This window comes from Pavona decussata, unplaced genomic scaffold (assembly GCF_977016875.1).
Source record: "Pavona decussata unplaced genomic scaffold, jaPavDecu1.1 SCAFFOLD_58, whole genome shotgun sequence".
Classification (NCBI taxonomy): domain Eukaryota; kingdom Metazoa; phylum Cnidaria; class Anthozoa; order Scleractinia; family Agariciidae; genus Pavona; species Pavona decussata.
This window is the reverse complement of record NW_028145480.1, coordinates 1342173-1368183: the sequence shown is the minus strand read 5'-3', so window position 1 is coordinate 1368183 and position 26011 is coordinate 1342173. Positions and strand designations below refer to the sequence as shown.

General features: G+C 40.2%; 2 protein-coding genes across 2 annotated transcripts in view; one reads left to right on the top strand and one right to left on the bottom strand.

The window, feature by feature from the left end:
• LOC146479533 (lectin-like) overlaps positions 1 to 26011 on the bottom strand; it is a 311213-nt gene that overhangs the window by 107524 nt on the left and 177678 nt on the right. The gene's annotated exons all lie outside the window — the stretch shown is intronic.
• Positions 1 to 26011, top strand: part of LOC146479550 (uncharacterized) — a 44854-nt gene that overhangs the window by 4096 nt on the left and 14747 nt on the right. Inside the window, exons 2-9 of the mRNA XM_085110364.1 lie at positions 150 to 207; positions 9419 to 15273; positions 15578 to 18148; positions 18416 to 18694; positions 19533 to 19915; positions 20621 to 20959; positions 22583 to 22906; positions 24583 to 24813. Coding sequence (XP_084966490.1) covers positions 167 to 207; positions 9419 to 15273; positions 15578 to 18148; positions 18416 to 18694; positions 19533 to 19915; positions 20621 to 20959; positions 22583 to 22906; positions 24583 to 24813 — 10023 coding nt within the window. The 5' untranslated portion in view covers positions 150 to 166. The remainder of the gene's footprint in view (positions 1 to 149; positions 208 to 9418; positions 15274 to 15577; positions 18149 to 18415; positions 18695 to 19532; positions 19916 to 20620; positions 20960 to 22582; positions 22907 to 24582; positions 24814 to 26011) is intronic.

The following is a 26011-nucleotide window of genomic DNA, read 5'->3' as shown; positions in this document are numbered from 1 at the left end:
ATGGTCGTAATCTCGAGGGCGGTTAGTATTCACTCGGAAGTGGTCGTAAGGCGGGGTTCTACTGTAATTCTTACTTAGTTAGTCTTATCTATCATAACTTGCCTGCTTGGTTGCTTACTGACTTACTTGTTTATTTACCTGCTTTCTAGGGTCAGGATTGACGAAGATGGAGGCGTTAGAGACGGATTTTAAGGGGAAAACCTACAGGTAAGTGGCAAACTGTGCTCCGGTCCACTTACAGTCTAGTCTGTGATTCTTTGACACGTTCTCATATTCGTTTCTCGTTACGCACGGTTTTAACATCACATGCGATTTGATTAAAAAAAGGACAACAACAACAACCCAACCCAAACAAGTTACATTCCATACAAAATGACGAGCTACGCAATTTTGATGTTTGGTTGAAATGTAATAAGCTCTCGGTCAATCTTCAAAAACTAATTACATTACACTTTAGTTTTTTTATAAGAGCGTCTAATTTTGGAGCTGAGGCTGAACGTTCTTATATTTTTTTGCGATTTGAGGCTGAAAATGTTCTTTTAAAAGATGTTCTTAAATAACATGGTATACACTACATGTATTTCAGTAAATCAATGCGGACATGACCAGGAAACCTATCAAAGTACATTGCCTGCTGAGATATGGTATCAAGAACTGCTGATTATGACAAACCGAGATGTGTGTCACCATTGTTAATGTTATAAAAAACATACCCTAAGTATTTTGGTTACATTTGTTACCTTGATTTTATATACAGATTAGAAAAGTAAAAACGTTCTTAATCGACTCTCAGCCTGAGGAATGTTCTTAAAATTTTGGTTAATCTCAGCCTCAACGTTCTTATAAAAAGGGTTCGCATAAAAAAAACAGAGTGTATCTTTAAATCCAGATAGAAGAAACTTAACTACAATTGTATCCTTTTATTTGGAAATCAGTCTCTGAACCAAGCTAATCTGACCAAAGTGTTAGGTGTCTATGTTGATGAACATCTAACCTGGAAGCATCACATCAGCTTTATATGTAAACAAATTTCCAAGTCAGTGGGTATCATATTCAGGTCCCGATTTTACTTATCTTCAAAAACAAAACTTACTTTGTACTACGCGCTAATTTATCCTTTCATCACCTACTGTAACTCCACCTGGCCGTCTACATATGTGTCTTACCTTAATAGAATATTTTACTTGCAAAAGCGCGTTGTGCGAGCCACTGCCAATTAGATTATCGAGCACGCTCTGCTCCCCTATTTGCTAAATTGGGTAATTATCTTAGACATTTTCCAAGTTAATTCATTTAAAATAGCCAAATTTATGTTTTATTATCAAAATCAATTATTAGCTTCAATGTTTCTGAATTTGTTTCTAACAAGTAGCCAAGTGCATAATTATGGCACCAGAACAGCCAACCACTATCGATCGCATTCTTGTCCCAAGATCTGGAACTCTCTCCCTGTATCAATTACTTCTTCATCTAGCTTATTCACCTTTAAGTGCAGTTTTTATCAAAAAAAAAAAATCATGAATTGACCATGCCGCACTTACGCGGCACCATATTTTCTATTTATTAATAACAGCCAAGGTGGCCTCTCTTATAAGCCTGGTGGTTTCTTGGGGTCAGGCTCCTCGCCATTATTGTAAATTGAATGATTTCGTTTGTTTTTAGTAAGGCAAATAAATGATGGACGTTTCTTTGGCACATTTCAAATATTTTAAAACAGTTATTTCAGACAACTTTCCTGATTAGTGGAAAATACTACCCACATGCCATTTTGCACTCAATGCGCGAGCGATTTATTGCCGGCCGGTCGTCAACTTTTCCAGCATTTGGAACACACTACAATAACAAAGATGACACCGTTAGCAAACACCTAACTGAAGCATTCTTACCTTGACGCACTTATTTATACGAGAGTTTGGCCTCCTTTTATTCCTAGACGTGTCTAGGAATGCCGCTTAATATTTCGTTTAGTTTTTTCAGTTCGTTTGACTATCTTTGCAGCATTCTGCACGAGATGTTCTATTTTGCAAAATTACTGAACGGCCGCAATTTCAATTATCCAAGTTAATCGATATAGAATATATCGCGGTATATTCTATCTAATATATATATATTTAGCCAAGCCTAAAAGCGGAGCTCCATAATTCCTTTTTAATAGCATTTATATACATGCTACTCTGCTTATTGTATAAACGTAATAACGTTACAAATTCTTCATCCCGTCTTGAGTTAGATATATCTTAAGGTCATTCCCCTGTTTTGCAGTGCGCAACTCTACTGTACACAATGGCAAAATAAAACATTTACGCTCATTTCTAGCTAACTACTGAGTATCACTCAATCTGACTTGCATCTAACAACAAAATTCTTAATTTGCATTTTGCGCGGAAATTAAGGTGTTTTCATAAGACTCGCCTCAGTCCCTTCGCGGAGAAACCAGTTTTGAAGCTTGATTTACCACTGCTTTGCGAAATATCTGCAAAACCAACCCGGTGAACCTATTTTCTCTTTTCAGATTTCTAACCACAAAATCGTTTGCCAACTACCGTGAAAATTTAAGGAAAGTCCTAGTGTTAGAAATATCAAATTTTGCGCCTAATATCTAGCCAATGGACATTTTCGCCTACCTTCAGAGGTAACAAATTAGATTGTTTTGTTGAATATCTCAGTAGTACTGGTTAGGAATAGTTTTGAAACCGATTTCACATTGAAAATGATTTATGAACAGGGAAAAAATTTTATGAAATGAGCCAATAACTGTTCTCTTAAGAAAATAATTCCTGTTTTTGGCAAATGCTCTATTATAGTCCTTTTTGTCCAAACATGCAGAAATTACCATATTACAATGCTTCGTTGCTGAAGAACAAGCATGGTGACCCCCTATTTTTATTTCATTTTTGCACTTTACTTATAGTGAACCACACATGGGCAAAGTTTGGAAAAAATCTGAGTGTAGGTTTTATTTTAGGGAATGACCTTAAGTGCATATAAAGCAAACTTTTTACGCGTCAGCGGAAAATGTTTTGAACCATAAGCTGTTCTTGTTGATCGTGCGAGATCACATTGCTGAATTCCGATGACGTTCGAGACCATAAAACACTTGTGGATGAAAAAATTACGCTCTCTCAAATATTTCTCCTGTGGAAACTATTAATGCATTTGAGTAACGTTTAAATTACGTACAATGAAGAAAATTTGGCGACCAAGTAATGTTTACGCGCGTGCAACTTGGCTGCTCGGATAAAAATAAAATTTTTGTTTCAAATTTATTACTCTGTAAATATTCCTCGTACAGAAATATTTATAGTCTCATAACAAACGTAACAAGAAAAGAAATAAAGGAAAAGTAACGTTTGGTTATGGTTCGAGATATTTGAACGTTTACTTTAAAATTAGGGCGTACTGTTTACAAATATGCGCTGGGAATGAATTACACAAGTCGAGCACAAAATGTTCAAAACCGCTAGTAATGACTCTAGGAATTTCTCCTAAAGAAATAATATTAGTCTCTAACTAAAATTTAAGAAAAAAAAACAGGCAAAATAATGTTTGGTTGTGGCCTGGAGCGTGTTTACAAAACTTATGCGCTGTGAATTGCGAACGAATAACATAAGTCCAGCAAAAAATATAATGTCGTCTCAAAACGGTGGTTTTTGATTGCCTCAAAAACTGTCATGTAAGCATGACAGCACGGCACTTAAATGGGTTCGGCGCGCACAGATAAAATTTTATTTCTGTGAATGAACATGCGACGTTGGATGGTGTTGTTTATTTCTTTTTATTTGAGTTTACAAAGCTTCTGACACTGTTCAAGGACCACTTATAATATTTTTTTGTGGTGAACATGTACCATGGTACAGCGGATACAACTTTTTTCTTGAAGGTAAGCGAAAAAGAGTGATTATAAATTCGATGAAGAGAAATTTATTTGAAAGACTTTCTTACGTATGAAAGCAGCCAAGGTAAATAACAATGAACTTAAATTCCAATAAATTATGGCATTTTCAAAGCAAAAGGATCTGTTTCTTTTCTGATGTCTCTTATCTCTAGAAAAAGATTGCTCCAAGAGCGCTGCTGCGTTCTCTTTCATGGCTCAGGTTTGTCAATTTGATCTTCTTGTCGTAGCGCCGAACGGCAGACGCGGTAATTTTTACGGTATTCTTCGCCGCTTGGTTTCTTTTAAATTTCTAAATCTCCACGGGATCTAAGCTACGATAACAATGCTCTGTTTTCGTTTTTGGGTACTAGTGTGGTTGCCCTTTTTATTCTTGCTACTGGTTGTGAGGTTTATTCATCACTGTTTTCAGATTGTTGTTTTTGTCTCGGCGGTAACAAATTTTCAATAAAATTTGCTGGTAGAATGTTTAAACCTACTAGCTCGTCTATTTCTCTTACAGAAATAATTCTAGTCTCTAATAAAGTAAACGTTAACAAACGGAGAATACAGAAAAAATAATGTTTGGTTGTGGCCCGAAATATTTCAGTCAGCGCTTAAAATCAGAGCGTGTTTACAAAACTCATGCGCTGAGAATGGCCAATGAACTACACAAGTCCAGCACAAAATGTTCAAAACAATTCATAACTCTGTGAATATTTCTCCAACAGAAATAATTCTAGTCTCAAAGTAAACGTTAACAAACGGAAAATAGAGGAAAAATAATGTTTGGTTGTGGTCCGAAATATTTCAGAGAGCGCTTTAATTTAAAACTAGAGCATGTTTACAAAATTTATGCGCTGCGAATGGCGAATTAGCTGGAGAAGCCCAACACAAAATGTTCAACACAATTCTGTGAATATTTCTTCTACAAAAATAATTCTAGTCTCTAAGTAAACGTTAACAAACGGAGAATACCGAAAAAAATAATGTTTGGTTGTGGCCCGAAATATTTCAATGAGCACTTTAAATTAGAGCGTTTTTACAAGACTTATGCGCTAACATAACAAAAACACAAAATGTTCAAAACAACACATAACTCTGTAAATATTTCTCCTACACAAATAATTCAAGTCTTTAAGTAAACGTTAACAAGAGGAGAATAATGGAAAAATAATGTTTGGTTGTGGTCCGAAATACTTAAACGCTTACTGCGTGTTTACAAATGTGCCCTGCAAATGAATTACACAAGTCCAACACAAAACATAACTCTGTGAATAGCCCTGTGCATGCTAAGGGTTAATCTATCCACGAATATTTGTCGTATGGCAACAATTGAAGTATTTGCGTATAATTTGAAGTATGTTAAATATGGAAAATTACCGACAGTTGCCTGCAAAAATGCATTAAATTTCTATGCGACTTGCGCGTTGCTTACTCACCCAGCTCACCACATGTTTGTTTCAACTGACATTTCGCCTGTTTTTTCATCGCTGTCAGGTTTCAAATTTTCTTAATAGTCGCCTGCTTTCTTTACATATGTAGTTTGACAATATATTCTACGAAAACAGGAAATTAGTGCTCTTCAAAATTCTCGTTTGTTTTTCTTAAAGAAGTAAGCCTTCCCATTTCCCGCTGAAATAAAACGCGGGTTGCCGCACAGGTTGAGTGTGGCATTTCACAATGGCTTGCATAGAGGGGCGGACGTACGACGGACGGTCGGACAGTGACGTCATAACCCAAATTTTTCGCTTTCATGGGTATACCAAAATCTCTTATCAATGGGGCTCCGAGCGCGCGCCTCCGGCGCGCGGAGCTCCGCTATGATATGAACCAGCATCATGCCGCCATAATCAAGGATGGACACCCTAACGGGAGGCCATTTTGACTTATGGGCTTAGCCCCATGTACTGTACCACAAAATCTATTTTTAGAAAAAAAACTGCCATACACGCGTGATGCACACGCGTGTAAATGATCCGGATCGCGCGTGGAGAAATTGAAAGTTTTTTCCTCCTGTTTAAAATGGCGTCCAAATGTCTAAAATTCAGTCAGGAATATCTCATCGGTGGACACATTTGAGGACTTAGATTCAGTCCCAACGAAAAGGTACTGAATTGAAAGAATACGGGGAGAGTTGGAATAAAAACATATTGATCATAGTCAAAAAAGGCGCCAAAGCGGTGGTGCTGCGTGCATTACTACTGTTGAATTTTACGGATCGACTTGCCTGCGTAGAAGGCGTTTCCGGCGAGCGAAAAGCTATGTTTCGGTTTCTGACCGCGCCAGCTGCTTTCTGCCACTTTTACCAGTATGATATGGTCCAAATGATACTCGAGAATTGTCTAAAGTTCAGTTACTTGTTGTTGGAGAAAATCTAAACAGTTCCTGCGGCTCGTGGTTGCACTTAGACGTCATTTTATGGTCTACAAGAGTATAGACGATAGAAAACTGCCGTCGATTAGGTATTAAAATGGAAATTTATGATGCTGCAAAGTTGTTACGTAGTTTAAGTAATTGACCTCCATATTGAGCTCTGTCAGTTTTCATTGTTTTCTTACTCATGTTGAACTTAAAAAAGAGCTTTTTGCTGCTTGGAATCAAGCTCCGTTGTCCTGCAAAGGAAGAAGCAAAACAACAACCGGCTACATGGCTGGACTTTCTGACCAGGAAAAAAAAAACGCTAAAATTTTACTTGCCGTTTATGCCCTCTTACATTCGTAAACTGACTGCAACCGGTTTCTTGGCTATAAACAAAGCTTATTACTGATGCCGGGATAAAAAACAGTGGAGGATGCATTTGACTGTGACCGTCACCCAGTTGAAACATTTGGATTGGTTTCAGGGTTGTAGTCAAGATACGTACCACAAAATAAGGTAAAAATCTCTTCTGTCATTAAGCCTTAATATTTAATTTGTTTTTACTCCCGCGGACATGCATGAAAACTTGTCGTTTGTCTGCTAGTTTTGTTTTACCTCTTTAGTTCGTAAGTTTTGAGGCATTTTACGAATCATTATTAATATTAAGCTTACTTTGATGTTAAAGTTGCTAGTTAAACTTTTAGGAAATTCATATCCTGTGAACATGAAAAAAGAAAGAGTTTGAAAACAGATAAGAGAGTGTTTACAGCTTGTAATTATGTCCTTGTAGCCTCCTTTTGGAAAATCAGCTCAGATATATATACAGAACAACAAGGTTTAATAGCTCAACATCTTGGTTATAGACGTGACACAGTGGCCATGGCCAAAACGAATAGACTGAATCACAGCGCGATATTGTTGGCGAAGCAAGTTCGACTTGCAAGGTCTGTTTCCTAGAAAAAAAAGAACCATTGCTACACAGCTTTCTGATGTTTTGATCAGTAGATTCAGTCATATTTCTAAGCTAGGATTCGAATGTTTAAAATAAACATAATTTCAATTACCTTGGCGAAAAACAGCGAATGGAAAATTGACTTCGAGCTGGCTACCCTGAGTGTCAGAGACCTTTCATGCGCGGTTTCCGGTTTCGGTCCCGCGCAAAAACCCTCTGGACCAAAGCGCTATTGCTTTGATAGCGCTGAGCCAATCACAGGCACGATTAAATCTGTTTAGTCCAGATTTTGGACTAGAAAGCTGATTGGCTTCTTACGACCACCTGAGGGAATTTGAATCTAACAGAAAGAATAGAACACCACGTCAAAAGAACAAGTTGTCCTGCCGTTGTTGGCGTATTGATGTGAGATGTACACATGATAGATCGAGGCTTCAATTAGGCTTTTGTCGGTTCTTGCGATTCTGAAAGTTTTGAAAAAGCACTCAAGGAAAGTATAAGTAATGTATTAGAAACGTTCAACGGTGTCGAAAAAATTAAGCGTGGAAGAAACAGAGTGAAATCACATGTATAAACGCGCAAAAATGTTATTTTGCGAAGGCGAACGGCATGAAGTAATTCTCGCCATGTCGCTCTATTATTTACGCGACATCGCGGTTTTCCTCGCAGACCCAAATGCAATTTAGTCAAAAAGTACATTGTCTGAGTAACAAAAAGATGGTTCAATTTTCTGTGTAGGGTAGGATAAATGGTTGCCGAAATTTCAATTTTCGAAAAAGTTGTTGACATTTGGCGTAAACTGAAAACCCGTTTTTGTCATTTCTTCACGTGCCAGTCCATGTGATCACCTTTGGAGACGTTCGATTTGTTTAGCTTAAATGAAATCCGATAAAAAGATCAAAGTTCAGTGGGAACGGCAAAATGTATTGCTCTGGAGCAGTTTTTTCTCGCGGCTTCGCTCGCTTCGCCGCTCGATGGCGCCAAAACCCTGAAATCGCCAACATCCAGAAAGAAGCGACACGAATAGTATGCGTTAACGTCGAACGCAAATAGATTTTTTTGGTACAACAAATGGAATTGCGTGGACTCCACGCTCACGGTCTCCATCTTTGATTATGGCTCCTGTCAATATATAAGAGATTTCAACTTGCCACATATAAAAGATGTTTGACCATATATAAGACATTTGAGCATGCCTGACTGACTAACAAGGGAATGACTCTCAAAATTGGTTTGACTTAGTTATACTTAAAGGTCTGATTAAGGCATTTTCCCGCGTTTTGATTATTTTAATCTTTCTGAATCCAGATTTGTCGGCGGCAGAAAGTAAACTAAACAGTTAATGACTTTTCAGAACAGTGATGGGGAGACAGAGCCGCCATAAGACACCTTCCTATTTACTTACTTATTTAATTACCTAGCTACCATGTAAGACTGGTGACTAAAAGGAAAGGTTACCCAGCTTCAAAACAACATGGCTGATCGAAGTATGAACCGTCCGAAGGATATGACTTCAGTGAATGATATCGCTTGTAACCACCAGAAAAAAAAAATTCAAGAGAAACAAATCCAAAAAACGCATTTGATGCCCACTGTCGAGATATGTCATCAGCTAGTGTCATAAAGGTTAGTTTTCATGGATAGAGAACCGCGATGAAAAAAGGTTAAACTCCGAGGAGACTTCCGCTTTGAAAGGGTTATTCAATGACTGTCACTTCTGTTGTTTTCAGTGTGGCGCTGTACTGTAACTTTTATAATATTACTTGTATTATAATACTTGAGAAACGCAACGATTACAAAACCTAAACTTTTTGGCGGGTCGTCTACAATCGATTTCGTGGAATGCTGACAAGTTGTATGATTTAAGCTATTTTAACCACGCTTTGGACTAATGCTTGAGGTAGGCTTGTTTCTTCCAGAAAAGACAAAGTAAACGTCACTGCAAGACTTACACCCTCGTTCGGTTCAGAATGCATGAAGATACATGTTACAGTTTGGAGCATCGATCTCGCATGAGCAAACTTGAAATTTGAGAATGCCCTTACTTTTCTTGTGGCCATCCTTTGGCCAAATGAAAATCACTTTTGAAAATTGACAGGGGGAATACTTTTAGCGTCATCTAACTATCCATAAATACACTTCTTGCTACTGAAGAGGCTGATACTAAAAAATACAAAATATATGGTAATGGGGTATTTAAAATCCGTATTCTGTGTACAACTTAATTTCAACAGGCTTTCCCCAAAGAAACACAAACCAAAAGGGCAGACGATAAGGCGACTCAGCGCAAGCTTGGTAATATGCCTTCATTTTTTCCTTATCAAATATCAGATGATATTGGAAAAGATAAGCACACTGGTAGTCAAATACCCAAGCAAGATAGTTATCACCATGACCCTTCTATCAGTTTTGAGCTTTCTAGGATTCCTGAGCATGAGTCCCCCAAACCTAGCAGAGGAGTTGTTTGTTTCAGAAGAAAGTCGCCTAACAAAGGATTTTAAGACAGCAGGGGAATATTTTCCGTCAATTCTGTCAAGGCGAGAGGAAGTGATACTTCGCCCAAAGGCGAAAAACGGCCCTAACGTGCTCTCACGAGCCTGTTTAAAAGACGCATTACTCGTGCATGAAACTGTTGTAACATTAGACGGTTTTCAAAATGTCTGTGTGGATGCGAAAAATGAACGGCCTTTATGGAATATCTCATGCATGATGACCAACCCTTTAGAAGTGTGTGATTTGAATGAGAAGAACTATGAGCATTGTCTACAGGCTATTGCGAGGGCATGGCAAAACGCCAGTACAACATTATCAGATGGCCGAACGTTCAAGTTCAATCAAAAACTGTTTATAAATGGATTTAAACCAGGCAACGAGAGTGTGAAAAACGACATAGTTTCTGCAAGAGCTATCAGAATGATCTATTACCTGAGGAATCCTTCAGACCAAGATCCATCTACAGAGAAACTTCTATCGTGGGAATCATCCTTCCTTCAAAAGATGGAGGAGCTTCGTTCAAAGATGGTATGTGCATCACTGTACTTCACCTCGTCTCAAAACCGTGACACAGTTGCCGCCCTACTATTTTCCGTTGAAAGCTTGCCAATTTTCCTTAGTTTCACATTCCTCGTGTGCACATCTGTCCTTCTTGTCACTTGCAAAATGGGGAATTTTCACCCTGTAACTATCCTCCTAGGATTCTTGACAATAGCATGTGTAGCCATGGGCTTAGCATCATCACTAAGCATAAGCTATTTGGCATCTCGTAATATCTGGCAGTGCCACTGGATACTCACATTTCTTATGTACTGCAAAGGAGCCACTGATGCATTTATCTTAATCAAGGAAATGCACAAAGAAAGGCACACGCCGTCTGTTGAGCACAGAATTGCAAACTGTATGACGAAATCTGGTATGGCTCTCACAGCATCGAACCTAATCTCTATTATCGTGTTTGGTCTTGCTCTGATGTCTTCTTTTCCAGTTTTCAGAGAATTTGCCATTGTTGCTCTGATAAATTTTCTGTATCACTATCTCGTCTTCTTGATTCTTTTCATGGCCTGTTTATTTCTTTGTCTGAAGAAATACCAACATAAGGAATTGTCCTGTTGTCGCGTTGTTGACTCTGTTGTTGACGCCGACCCCGTAACAGAAAGCATCCAAGAGGATGTATACACCTGTTGTCCCCTAGTGCGAATCTATGGAAAGATCATTTGCAGCAAATTAGGCTCTGCCGTCACCTTGTTGTTGTTTATAAGCATTGTTGCTTGTAGCTGTTATCTAGCACTGAGACAGCATCAAACATTTGACAGTCCGTTAAATGTGAGCCCAATGACTGAAGCAGCGAAATTTACTAACGAAAGGAGGAAATTTTTTGAAAACGAATCTCGCGTCAAAATAGTGTTTCACGGAGACCTTAACTACAGTAGCATTAATCTACGGCAGAAACTACAGACTTTTGGAGAAATCTTAAGCCGTGCGTCCTACAGCCAACGCAACGTTGAAAGCTGGATCAACCGTTTCGAAGAATGGGTTTTGCCGCAAAGCAACTTCTGCACAGGAGCACAATTTGACAGATGTTTCATAAACTTTCTTGAAGACCCTAAAAATGCTTTTGTCCGCAAAGATCTGAACTTCACCTTCCAAAACAACACCTTGAATTTCGTTGCCAGCTATTTTCAAGTCTACATGGTCTCTTCCAAAGAATTCACTTCGAAGAAGGAAAACTTGCAGAAACTCCAAAGCGACATCGTCGATTTCGAAGAAAAGCAAAAAATGGAAGTGTCGATCGCCTCAAGCCTCCTCGAAGAGACAGAGCAGTTAATGATAGTAGAGAGAGAATGCATCTGGTTTGCTACTATGGCAGGAATTGCTACAACAGTTCTCTCTCTCATCTTTACAGCCAACCCTCGTATTGCTCTGGTCCTCGCAGTTGGATTTGCTGTCCAGGTGCTTGAATTAATGGCCCTGCTTAGTTTGTGGGACATACCATTGAATTACGCAAGTGTTATCTGCTTCGTACCTGGCTTCATTATCTCACTGAACTTCAGCGTACAAATGTGCCAGATACGAGCGTTGTCTGTACACAATACTGCACGAATGCGAACACTAGATGCTCTAAGCTCTGTGGGAACAGCCTTGCTGTCTGGTGGGATTTTAGCAATTTTAGGCTCCATAGGGCTTGGTTTCGTGTTTCCAAACCTATCACCAATCTTCCTGAGGGTACTACCTATACATTTTGCACTGGGTATGTTTCATTCACTTGGTTACATTCCTTCAGCTTTACTAATAACAAGTAAACCAATGGAGGCCTGCGTAAGTGCCATAGCACAATCCGAACAACAATTTGAACTTAGGGAAAATCAGAGACCAAACCAAGAGAGCTTATGCCAAGAAAAACTTCAAACGTCACGGACATCTAGTGTCGCCATCATTGGGATAAGCTGCAGATTCCCTAATGCTGAAAACAAAGAGCGGTTTTGGGATATGCTCACAAAAGGAAAAAGTGGTTTTCAACAGGACTACCCAGCAGATCGACAAAGTGAGCATAACGACTTTCACATGCTGTACAACCCGAAACGTTTTACACCAGGACGCCTATGCGCTCTCGGAGGCGCATATCTCAGCAACATTCGTGATTTTGACGCTGAGTTTTTCAATATCTCACCCCAAGAGGCAAAAGCCATGGATCCTCAGCAACGAATTCTCCTTCAGACAGCCTATGAAGCCATTGAAGACGCAGGTCTTCGCTTGGAAGATCTCCAAAAAGGCAACACTGGTGTCTTTGTCGGAGCAATGAACTTGGACTATGGTAATCGCGTTATACAACCCGAAAACCGCAACAACCTTAACCAGTTTCATTCCACGGGTGTCACAGCTTCTATCTTGGCAAACAGGATCTCCTTCTGTTTCAATCTAACTGGTCCCAGTCTTACTGTTGACACTGCCTGTTCATCCTCACTGGTTGCTCTTAAGATTGCTTCCGAGTGTCTTCACAATGGAGAATGCGATGTCGCAATCGTCTGCGCCCCAAATGTGATCCTAGAATCTTCAATGCAGGTCATCTTTAGTCTTGGTGGGTTGCTAGCACCAGACGGACGATGCAAATCTTTTGATGCATCAGGGGACGGTTATGGAAGGGGAGAAGGTTTTGCAGCAGTAATACTGAAGCATACGAACGACGCTGTTATGGATAGTGATGACATATATTGTGAGATCATTGCATGCAGTATGAACAATGATGGTAAAAGTGCAGTACCTATCACAGCCCCTAGTGCAAAGACGCAGGCAGACCTCTCCCAGAAGGTCCTCGAGCAGTCTGGCCTAAACGCTCATGACATCGAATATCTCGAAGCTCATGGAACGGGAACTGCCATAGGCGATGTCGTTGAAATGAAGTCAGTCGCCAAAACGTACTGCAATAGTGCGTCTGGAAATCACCGGATCCTCCGTGTTGGTTCTGTTAAATCAAATTTAAATCATACAGAATCTGCTTCCGGTTTGGCTGGTCTCATAAAGGTTGCATTAATGCTCAAAAATAAGACATTAGTTCCAACTGTAAACATCCACACTTTAAATCCCAAATTAAAACTCGCTGAGAAAGGGATAAAAGTGCAAGATGTCTGCGAGCCGTGGATAAAGCAAGGTGGAAATCCGAGAGCCGCAGCCATCAACTCATTTGGATATGGTGGTTCTAATGTCCATGCCATATTACAAGAGCACCTAGAGGTAAAGTGCATTTCACGAAAAGAAAGTTCGCGCGAAAATCATGTTCTTACCCTCTCCGCGTACTCAGAAACTGCACTGCACGACATGGCAAAACAACATGCCAAGTGGCTTAAAGCTAATGCCGACTGCGAGGAGCTGAAGAGTGACATCTGTTGGTCTCTTAATACACGACGCAGTCAGCATCCCCATCGCTTGGCCGTGGTTTTCGAGTCTCTACAGGATGCAGCTACTTTGTTGGAACTGTTTGCAGAACACAAGAAAGGGTGGGAAGACCATTTATCTCAAGGTAAATGTATCAGCCAACAATCACGATCTGTTTTTGTGTTTGGTGGCCAAGGGGCAAACTGGACTGGCATGGGAAGACAACTTATCAATCGTGAACCGCACTTTCGACGTACCATCAGCGAGATAAGCAGTATTATTCAAGTCCTGGGAGAAACATGGTCCTTGGAGAATGAGCTGCTCTGGCAAGACAACACTTCAAATTTACTAGGAAACATCATTGGTCAGCCTGCTACGTTTGCTATTCAGTATGCCACAGCCAAATTGCTGGAAAGTTGGGGCATCCTACCTGCTGCTGTAATTGGCCACAGCCTGGGGGAGCTAGCTGCGAGTTGTGTAGCAGGTGCTCTAACACTCGAAGAAGCACTCAAGGTTATTTTAGTCCGCTCAAGATGCCATGAGCATTGTCCAAAGGATGGGTGCATGGCAGCCTTAGGAATGTCAGAGGAAGATGCAACTCAGCTGATCGTTGAACTTAAATTGGAAGCCTCCATCAGCATTGCAGCCATTAATGATGAAAAGAGCGTGACTCTCTCAGGTGACAAGCTGTCAATAGAATGTGTACAAAATCATCTCGACTTAAACAACATTCAGGTCTTCTGGAAGAAGCTCTCAACTGCACGGGCATTTCACAGCTTTCAAGTGGATATGGTCAAGGACTCCTTCCAGTCACAAATGAAATCACTCCACCTCCACCCCAAGGCAACAACAATTCCCCTGTATTCAACTGTCACTGGCGATATCGTCTCCGGCAAAACAATGGACGAAAATTATTGGTGGCGTAACTTTCGTCAGCCAGTCGAATTCTGTAAGGCTGTACAAAACATCCTGAGGGACAACTTTAAGATCCTTGTTGAAATAAGTGCCCAACCAAGCCTGGCTCAGTACATTAACAGAATATCAGTGATGAGAAGCCATTCATCTCAGTCTAACGAAGTTGTGTATGTGCCTACTCATGCCCGCAAGTCGGTAGAAAACCAACATAAAGCTTTCCTTCACAACACTGTTGGCAGACTGTATACTATTGGCTACTCCGTAGACTGGGACCGTGTTCAGGGAGAGGAGGATGTTGATGCCCATTACATTCGCACGCCAGCATATCCATGGCAAAGGAAGAACTACTGGTACATACAAGAGGAGCCAGCCAACCGGGAGGGAAGAGTCCACCTTAACAGGCATGCATTTCTCACCGACGTAAAACCCACTGAAAGTTTCACGGGTTTACAGTGCTGGGAAGTAGAAGTGGATCTTTATCAATATCCTACATTACGAGACCATGCTTTGATGCAGGGAGGTCCTGTGCTCCCGGGTTCTGCATGCATTGAAATGGCCATTGCTATGACAGTGGAAAAGTTCTGCTGCGATGAAGTGGAGATTAAGGATGTCCAGTTCACTAATATCCTCACCATACCTGAAAACCAAGTACGATTGTTGAGGCTTCAGCTTCAAGATGGCAAGGACGTCAACACTGCAGAGTTCCGCGTAAAAACCATTCCTGGTGATGGCTCCGAGATATTACTAGCCAAGGGAGAGGTCACGGCAGTTCTTGGTGAAGGAAAAATGAGAAGAAAAACTGAAATAGGTGTGTACATTTTGTAACAAATCTTTCAAATTAGTTTGAACCTAGTAAATAAGTAAGTAAGTAAGTTATTTTAATTTATAGTGTCTTGTCGTTTTAGTGCGAGAATGCTAGTACCTTGTATGTATGTATATTATTATTATTTTTATTATTATTATTATCATTATTATTATTATTATTGTTATTATTATTATTATTATTATTATTATTATTATTATTATTATTATTATTATTATTATCATTATTTCAGTTACAAGCAGCCATAGAAGGTGACATACTGAACCACAGTACTTTTTTCCATTAAAAGGTTCCATGAAATCGAATCAAACCATGACTGAAACAGAAAGTTTCAAGGACATCACCACCAGAATGAAACCAGTGGCACTCACAGAATTCAGGCACTTGACCGAGAATTATGGCTTCAATTTCGGTCCTTCCTTCTCCTTAATAAAGAGCATATGGAGAGGTCACGAAGAAGCTTTCTGCATCATTGAAATTGACAGTGAAGAGGTGAAAAATGAAATGGCCAGATACATTTTGCACCCTGCCTTCTTGGATGCCTGCTTTCAGACATCGGCGGCAGTTGCAAATGAGGAAGCTGATCAAACAAAACCGACTACATTCCCAGTCCGTGTTAGGAGACTGCTGCTTCTGGATAGAAACATTCCTCAAAAAACATTCTGCCATGTCTCAAAGCAGTCGTGTGGAAACTGGGATACTTACAACATAAACCTGATGAATTCGCAAGGAATCATTCTACTTAAAGTCGAAGGTTTCCAGTCTACGGAGATCAGCTCCCTTATTAGGTCACAGAAGCTTGACAACGTAGCATATGAAATGAAGTGGGTGGAGACTGCGATCGACGCTTCACAAGACGAGTCAAGCACAGCAGCTGTTGTGAGAATTGTCTTGAAAGATTCTCAAGGAGTTGGTCAGTGTTTTTGTGATCACCTTCAGACGAAAATGCCAGCTCCCGTTGTTGTCTCTGTGGATGTCACAACCACGAATGATGATTGGCAGGAAACCGTCAAGCAAGAGATTAGTTCAGCAATACTCTCCGTGGCCACATCGAACAAAAAAGTCCAGTTCGTCAACTTTCTTCCTATAGATGCAGAGCAGCTATCAGAATCATACGAAGCAACAGATACCTCACAAATGCTCTCTTTCGTCAGCTCCGTTCAAATTTTGCAAGCCATTGCAAGTGGCAACCTTAGAAGCCCCCATTTAGTCATAGTTACAAGAAACTCCCAAGTAGTTTCTGCAGAAAGAGGAACATGCCGCTTTCCTTGGGCGTCTTCTGTAATGGGACTACGCAGGACGGCTTCGCTTGAATATGCCAACATCAGATGTACAACAGTTGACCTCAGCGATGATTTTGCTGACGTTGTCTTATTAGCACAAGAAGTTGAAGCAGCACCTGAAGAGGATGAGATTGCATTCCGTGATGGAAAACGATTCGTCAATCGCATAACCTGGATGGACGAGTCGTCATGTCAAGCCACTACACTATGTAAAAGCGATACCAGCCCATCAATTTACATCACTCTACATCCCAAGAGAAACGAAGTTTGTTTCAGGAAAACCACCTGGCCAAGTCTTTCCTGTAACCAAATTTTGGTCAATGTGACATGCACTTGGATTGCTGACGGAGATGTAAACAATCTTCTCAGGGATTCCCGAACAGCTGGTTTCAGCGGCCGCGTAAGCAAGGCAGTCACAGAAGAAGTAGGATTTCGGATTGGAGATGAAGTGTGTGGGATGGCAAATATTTCCAAAGTTGGCAACCAGGTTCAAATAAACGTAGACCACGTTATTCATAAACCTAAAGGCATGAGTGACTCACAAGCAGCAACCCTCCCTGTTTGTCTGGCAACTGCTTTATATGCTATCAAAAAAGCTCTTGGTGAACAGAAAAACCTGCGCCTTCTTGTCGGTGACACAAACAGTGGTCTCGGGATGGTTACTGTCCTAGTGGCCAAAGCTTTAGGACATGCCGTGACTGTTTACACTCAGCAGGAACCAAAGAAAGGCTTGTGTTCTGAAGTGGTCTCTCCTCTTGAGTCTTCAAAAAGTGTGGAACAAACCCCTGAAATTGACGCAGCCATATTTTTCCACAAACCCGAGCTCAAGAGCCTACAGAGAACCTGCCAGTTCCTCAAAGAAGGTGGGAAGCTGATAATGTTAAAAGAAGATGGAAAAGGTTCGATAACCATTCCTGCAGATAAGAAAATAACTTGCGAAAGGATAGGGTTTACAGATATTCTCCAAAGTCCTAACACGTTTGCAAAAGTGTGGAGCTCTGCTCTACAGTTAATGCAGTCTGCTGGTTTCATGAACCAAGTGCTGAAAATAACCCAAACAACGGTAAACGTCTTCGAAAGAGTGGAGGAAATTCAAGGGAAAAGTCCCCACATGTTGCTCGACTTCTCCAAAGTGGCGACCCCATCATTTGTTTCCCTTTCATTTAGTCATGACCGGTCAGAAGAATCTACAGAAATTCTGATCCCTGGCATCGATCCAGAGGGCTTGAAAGCCGACCGTACATACATGGTGGTGGGAGGTATGCGTGGTTTTGGGTTTGAAGTTGCAAGATGGATGGCTGATTTTGGTGCAAAGACCATTATACTTGTTGCTCGTTCAGCACCATCGGAATCAAAAATTTCTGAAGTTTCTAAGCTAATGGAATCGACTGGAGCCAACATCATTCTGCACCAAGCAGATGCTTCTAGTCCAGCGTCTATGAAGGCCTTGGAACAAAGACTAAAGACTCTTCCCAGTATGGCAGGCATTGTACACACAGCGATGGTTTTGAGAGATGAGCTAATACCAAACCTGAAGACAGCCAACTTTAGAGAGGTTGCAGCACCGAAAATAAAAGGTAACGAATGTCTTTAGCGGTTGTGATTATCTCAAACAAATATTTACCGTTCCCAGTGTAACCGTATGATGATATACCCGTTTCTGAAATACCGTAACGCTACTATTTTCGGCTACGTCGCATAGTGAATTTAGCGATTCAATGTAACTACTCTTTTTTTAAAACTCAGTTTAGCCCACACTGACTCTCATTTATCTACAAACAGTTGTTCTCATGGGTTAAAGCATACATCCGTCTTGAGCATATTTTTCATTTTCTTATCCACAGGAGCATTTTTGCTTCATGAGATGAGCCTGAAAATGGATCTCGACTTCTTTGTTCTGTTCTCGTCAATCGCATCGCTTCTTGGTAATCCAGGCCAAGCGTCGTATGCAGCAGCTAATGCGTTTATGGACGGTCTGGCACAGTATCGTCGCCATGTGCTTGACCTCCCTGCTGTATCTATCAACTGGGGGCCCATCAAAGGAGCTGGAGTTCTTCAACGTGAAGAGGCCATTGCTGCTCACCTTTCAAGGGCAGGTTATTTTTTGCTGCCTTCATCACAAGGTAAGCACAAAACGTTATAGAATCATACGCAAAAAGAACAGTTGCCATTGAAACTTGCTTCAAAATGCTTCGATTCATTTGGCTTCTAATTTCTACGGTTGGTTAACATTCCTAGCTCTCCATGTTTGTTACAATTCTAATACTTCGTCAAGCAAACAAAATGATGAAGAAAATTTTTAAATCATCACTTAAGTCAGTAAAGGGAGTATCGCTTTGATCGTTACTTCTTTCTTCCCTGAGTTGATTAATGATTAATACGTGTATTCCCCATTCTACAATAATACACAATAAAGCAGGGAGGTCTGAAGGGTATAAAAAGTTGTATAGGGAGTTATTGTCCTGGGCCCCTTAATTGAAAGGCCGATTGTTCCTTATCCTTCTTCAACGAGAGAAAATTCGTTAAATTATGAGACCGTGAAGTAAACACGCTCCTTGTTATTTTTTTCAGTTCTACACTTCTACCCTGCGATTGATTCACAGTAGTCAAGTGATTAAAAACTTGGGGGGAGGGGGTCTAAGTTTTTTCCCGTTACAAAGTCTGCCTCTGCCTTCTCAGCCAATTTTATGATGTCGTTTGAAGGAAGCAAGTGTTAAAGAAAAACCATTCACAAAAAGTTGCTTCAAAATTAATGTTTACCTTTTAGCTTTAGACCGCGTTGAAAAAATGATCTACACAGCGTGCTCAAGCCACCATTTTTAATTAAGAAATGATAACAGCGAAAGGAGAATTAAGTGAAACAATTTAGATACAGCTGACGTCCGGTGTTCTAGTTCTTCCCTGAGGCAACAGTGAAGAATGTAGTGCAATTTCTTACAGAATATTTTCTTTACTTCTCAGCCATACAATACATGGAAAAGATTCTCATTGAGGAGTCAGGGAGAGCACAGTTAGGCTTGTTTGACGTCGACTGGCAAAAAATTCAAATGAGTGCACCTGGATTAGCAACGTCAACCCGATTGACCTACATCAGAAATGCTGAAGTCCTCACCAACAATTTGCAAGACATACAGCAGCTTTCTTCTAGGCTACTCATGGAGAAAGACCCAACAAAACGAGAAAAACTGGTCTATGAATATGTCACTGATCTGCTATGCTCGTGGACGGGGAATGCGCCCACTGACCTTGATTTTAATTCCAGTTTGTACAACTATGGGATGGACTCATTTTCAGGATTGACATTTAAAATGCAGCTGGAGTCTTCACTTCATATTTCCTTTGAGGTAAGAATTGAAAAATGCAAGGACGGGTGTGGGTACGATCACCACCACCGAGTATCTTTATTATCTTCTAGTCCACAGATACCCATATCTCTAGCACCTCTAAAAAATAACGGACTTTGACTCTCTACGCCCATTTTCATGACATCCTGAATCCACCCCGAAAAAATCTTTTGTAGAAAAAATTAGTCAGTACGTAGAATCAACATTTTATGGGCGAACTATAACTATCTTTATGGTTACATATTTTTCCTTCCAGATATATTTCGATAGTTTTCTGACCAAAATAAATAATATTCCGGTACCTTTATCCAGACTTTAAGCCTCTATAAATTCATACCAGAACTGGTCTCTAGAATCCATACCCGTTTTCAGGCTTAGATTCCTCCTATTTCGGGCAAAACGGCTCAAGAACCATACCCTTTGAAGCCGCACATGCCAATATAGCTTAATGGAAAGTGCCCCCTCCCGCCTGGGCGGGCTACTACGTCCCTACACCCCACCTCCGGTGGAAATCACTAGCAACATTGTAATACACGAAATTCAAATCGCTCTCTCGCCAACGCCCAGTGCAGATTAAGGCAGAAATACACACAAAGTGGTGGACTATGTACTAAAATTGTTGACGACTGAGAAGAAAGAATTAAAAAAAACTTTCATGTCAAAGAAGATATATTCAGCTACTGACCAGTCACTGTTAATCAACAGGTATTCTATTTTACCCAACCTGATACAACTCCTGCTAGGCTGGCACAAGACATCATCCGAAGGCTTGGTAATGACGCGACAGCGCCTAGCCGAAACGAGAAGGATATCCACAGTGATGAGATGACAAACAGGGATGACCCACTGCCAGAAGACTCTTCACAGAGAAATCAGCCTGCCGAGGAGACTGTCCATCCCATAGAAAAAGTGTCCGCTACTGCCACTTATCACATCATTCCCCTTTTCAAGCCTGAACAAGCTGAGGTGAACTTGTTTTGTGTACATCCAGCGGGACGATATGCCATGAACCTTGCACCCATTTCTAATGGATTCACACAACAAGTAAGATTTGATTAATTTATTAAACGGCACCGTGTAGCCCGAAAATTTTGCGGGAGTTTTATTTTGCGGATTGGCGAGTTTTTGTGGTTTGCGGGAACAAATTTTTGCCGCTCGAGATGACTGAAATTTTTGCTGGGTACTAATTTTTGCGATGCTCTGTTCAAGCAGCAGAACATTTAAGTGAAAGAAACCTTAATATTTTCAACTTTTATTGTACGGTATCTTGAGTCACAGTTCACTCTACTTACATATTAGGGACACACCACTGTAATACCTTACTGCGCAAAGGGACTGAACAACAACAAAACAAAACAAAAAGCCTACCCTACTATGCACAACCAAACAATATATTATTTTATAAGAAAGCAGTATGAATGTTTGAATTACCGTAGCTGAAACCTTTCTAGGTATACAGAGGGGCTTTCGAGAGAAAGATTGAGCAAGTAGATATACAACTTTGAGACCTAACTGGGAGCGGCCTGCTAAAATGCAAAACTTTGCCCTACTGTAACGCAATGAGGCAGACTCAGTCGATGATAATAACACTCTTGTTCAGTTAAAGCTTCAAGAGTTGAAATAACTTCTTTGCAGGCTACCACAGAAGCGCCACCAGAACATGGTTGGTCTGTTTAAGTCCAATGCGTATATTGCCCCAGTGGTGCAGATCTATTAAAAGTGGAGTTTTTAATTTGACTGAGGGGAGTTAATTTTTGCGGCGTTTTATTTTGCGGGTGTTTTTTTTTTCTGCGGGAACTAATTTTTGCGGATCGAGGTCAATCCGCAAAATCCACAAAATTCAGAACCCGCAAAATTTTCATGCTACACGGTAATTAGTAACCAATGACCACAGAATTGACTCAAGATCACTCTTCCCATTCCATCTGGCTGTAATGCCAATCCATCACTAGTGCGTTGATCCGCAGGATGGTAACACATTTCCCTAGCAATCCGCCTGCGCATTGCTCGTTAGTTTCATAAAATGCCATGGATTGGAGACGGGAACATGATTCCCTATGCACACAACAAGAAGGCACTACAATTTACGTTTATTTTTAAAACACTCCATTGAACCCAGAGCATGTGTCAATGGTTTCATGATTAAAGAATGACGCGATTCTGATTGGAATATATGTCACGATTATCGCTGTACGTTGGAAATGGATTTTAAGTGTGCTTTTGAATAACGAAAAACATATTTGCATTAATGAAAAGGTTAAACAATTACCCTAAAAGTACAGATAAAATAATATTTCTCTTTTGCGCTGTCGATGACTTGGATGGAAATATATAGATTACAATTTGAAGAAGTTGCTAACAACTGACTTATAGTTTGTTTTTCATTAAAGAAATCAGTTAATATTTTTCCTCCCGGTACTCTACGAACAATTTTATATCAGAGAAAAGGCTCTTTGTTAAATATTTGCGTAGCTTTTCTCACAATACAGTGTCCTCTTTAAGCCCTTCATAAACGAAACAACCTTAACTTTAGCTGTTGGAAAGAACACCAGAATGTTTACATTGTCTTAGCAGCTGATTAAAATGCTGAACCTAACTGCAATTGACTCATTCTATATTAAGACTCTGAGTTACCAAAAGTTTAATGATCTCACTATTCGTCCTTAGTCACTCGTGGCATTTTATGCCATTGGATACACCGAGCCTACAATGAAAGCAGAAAACAGAAGTGTTCGTAAGATGGCTGAGAGCTACATCAGGATGATTAAAGAGGTCCAAAGGCATGGCCCCTACTACTTAGCTGGACAGTCGTTTGGCGGTCTTGTAGCGTATGAAATAGCAAACATTCTCACTGAACAATGTGAAGACGTGGCCTTCATGGCAATGATTGATACATTTCCATGGTACCTACCAAACAGAACTGGTGCTGCCAGGTTGGAGATGCTGTTCAGTGGCACAAGATTGGAAAAACTAATGGATGGGCTTTTTGAGGTAAGCAGATGTATTGTGTGTTCGCGGGGGGGAGGGGAGTTGGATTTGGAAATCCCAGTTCTCTACCATTTACTTCCAGTTTCCTCCCCTTTCTTGACGGCTCCCGTCTATGCGATTTCTTGTTTTCCCTACAGCAGAATATAATGGGAATTTTCAGCCGTAACTTATATACTGTGCAATAATTGGCTGGATGTGGGGGGCGGGGTGGTGGGAAATGGGTAAAATACGGTTCAAAATTAAGTCCCCCCTCTTACTAAGCAAAACTCAACTTTAACCCCTCCCCCTCACCTACTGATAATATTAAGGTCAACCACCTGCCCCCCTCCCCTGCCGCCTCCCCCCCCCCCCCCCCACTGGTTCTTCAATAGCTAATACACGTGTTAGATGTCTTCCTCAGGCACAAAAAGTACTTCAAATGACAAAAGAAATATATTGAGATGCAAGAATGAGGCAATTAATTTAAGACAACGGGCAGAAACATTAAAATATCAAATTTACCGAGCATGACAACAGGCTATTCACGAAAACAACTGGAAAACTGCAAACAAGGCTACAATGCCATCACAAATTTAATACAGGTACTCTTCACTTTGTAACTACAGGAATTGTGAACAACATTGATAATTTTGTGCAAGATATGGAGAGAGTGGTGACAAAATTTTCTGCCACTTTCCCAAGGATGTCTACAGCAAAATCTTCAAAATCTAGAAAAAGAAAAAAAAGCCAAGATTCATGTTGCAGAGGCGAGAAAGGAGAGAGCCTGTTTCATATTTTTGACTTTGGGGGGCTCACCAATTGGCAATGAGTATGATCTATTGATATATGGCGTTCAGGAAGTTGAAGGAATTGATTATGAAACTCTTCTCTCTGCATTTACGTGTTTCAAATAAAGATATTTAATCATCGGCAACCTATTTCTAGAAAGATTTTATCGCATGAAACTGCATTAGCGCGTCATCTGTGGTGGACAGATTTCACCGAGGAATTCGAAGGCTATGTTCCTATTGAGAAAGATTTGACAAGTAATATATCAAACACGAGAAAGAGTGTTTCCTCCGATTTCCAAACACCGAGAAGTAGGTTGGAAAAACGAGGCGCAGCCGAGTTTTTTTTAACCAACTTCGAGGTGTTTGAAAATAGGAGGAAACACTCTTTCGAGTGTTTGATATAGCTATTCAAACTATTGATAATTCTTGGAGAAATTCGAAGCAAAAGTTCACAAAATTTTATGATAATTAAGATCACATTTCTAAACCTCCTTCACGGCGGTGATTTGCTTTGTTTTGGCTTGATGAATTATTAATGAGTTTGAGAAATGAATATCCTTCGCGCACACGGTCTGATATTTCAAATAATTCTTTGTTACACACCTGAAAATTCTGCGCTGCAAATTTAATCCGCTATCAATGCATATGCAACTTACAGAAAGTTCCATGTGTCTAAATATTTATTATAAATCACCAATTTATCGATAATTGTTATGAGAAGTTGAGGCTATGTGATCCTGTTCCCATTGAAAAAAAACCTCTAACATCTCTGAAGGAGAGAGGGGAGTGGGCGGGACCTCTTGGCCCAAAGAAACCGATGTCTAGAATAAACTCTGTAATAGGAGAAGTAGAGAAAAAAATCTTATCAAACTTGACTACTTAGTCGCCGTATTACTTATGTTCTTTCAGGCAACATTTGAGCAAGTGCTTTCCAAAATTGCCACAACTAACCTTAAAATGACAACAAATGAATATAAAGCACTGAGGGAAAGCGAAACGCTGGAAAATACAATGGCATTTCTCCAGCAGAGAGCTGCCGACGAAAACATCCCCCTTTACGACATCACTCTGCTTCAAGAGTCTCTTCGCCATGACAACAAGATGGCAACCCAGAAGCACAGGCAATGGAAGCAACCACAGGTTAGATTTCGTCACAGCTAGGTCGATTTCCTGTTTAAACTTCCGGAAACTTTTCTTGTCACAGACATGGAAACAAAGGCCAAGAGCCTGGTTTTCAGTTCCTTACTTACAACCCTGTACACTCGAACGAAGCCGATAAAATGGAATAAACAATTCTGTGCAAATAGAATAATAGTTTCTAATCTAGCCGGTTGGAATGGGAATAGTGGTGTATCCTCTGGAGGTCATCTATTTGTTCCCGAAAATTTCCAAAATATTTCGCTATTAGATTTAAACAGAGTGGGAGCCGGATTGGTAAAAATTGCCGTCTCCATGCAAGTGCCTGTAAAATTTCCTGAATTTACGGAACTGCATCGTCGCTATTATGTTTTCAAATACAAGCCTCTCAAACTCGACCATTTTTTCTAATTTTACGGTGCTCTCTCTAACAGTTAGTTACCTGGCCTACTTCAAAATTTAAAGTTACCTTGATAAAAGGCTATTACTTTTATTATATATTCAAACCTCTATTTAGTGACCTCCCTCATTTTAGCAGCCATTTGTTGAAGTGCTGAAAATGTAGTCAGTAAAATACGGTACACAAAAGGTGACCTGTATTGCGTTCCTGCCCTCTATTGATGGCCAGCAAGAATTAATACATAAAAAGCGATACTACACGATACGATACGATACGAGCGAAGCTGATTTGATGGAACCTTAGGGAAACATACTGATACCAGTATCTCAAAAGGAGCGGCCTTTCTTCTGCAGGGTATTACAGAAACAATTTAAAACAAGAAGGGTACAGTTAGATACCTCAATAACGGTGGTTTCAATTGAGAAAAATAGCTATAGTTAAAAAAACAAAAAAATTTACATACAATTTGAAATCTGAAAATGCAACTTCCAAATAGGCATGAGTAAAATAGCTAACTTTACGACGTTGAAAACGAAAAACAAAAGAGAAAACGTCAACATAAGAAATTGGAAAATGTAACATATAACACTGAAGGAGAAAAAACGGAAGAAACGTTCATGCCTCATCCTTGCTATTTAACAATTAGATTATGAGCTCGAGATTTCCATCGCGTGATGGCTGATGAGGGCGCTGCCCGAATCAGCTATCACGCATAGAAATCGAGAGCGAATAATCTAATTGCTTTAGTATAAACCTTCTTATCGTGCAAAACTAAACAAGTAAATCATCTATATCCTCATT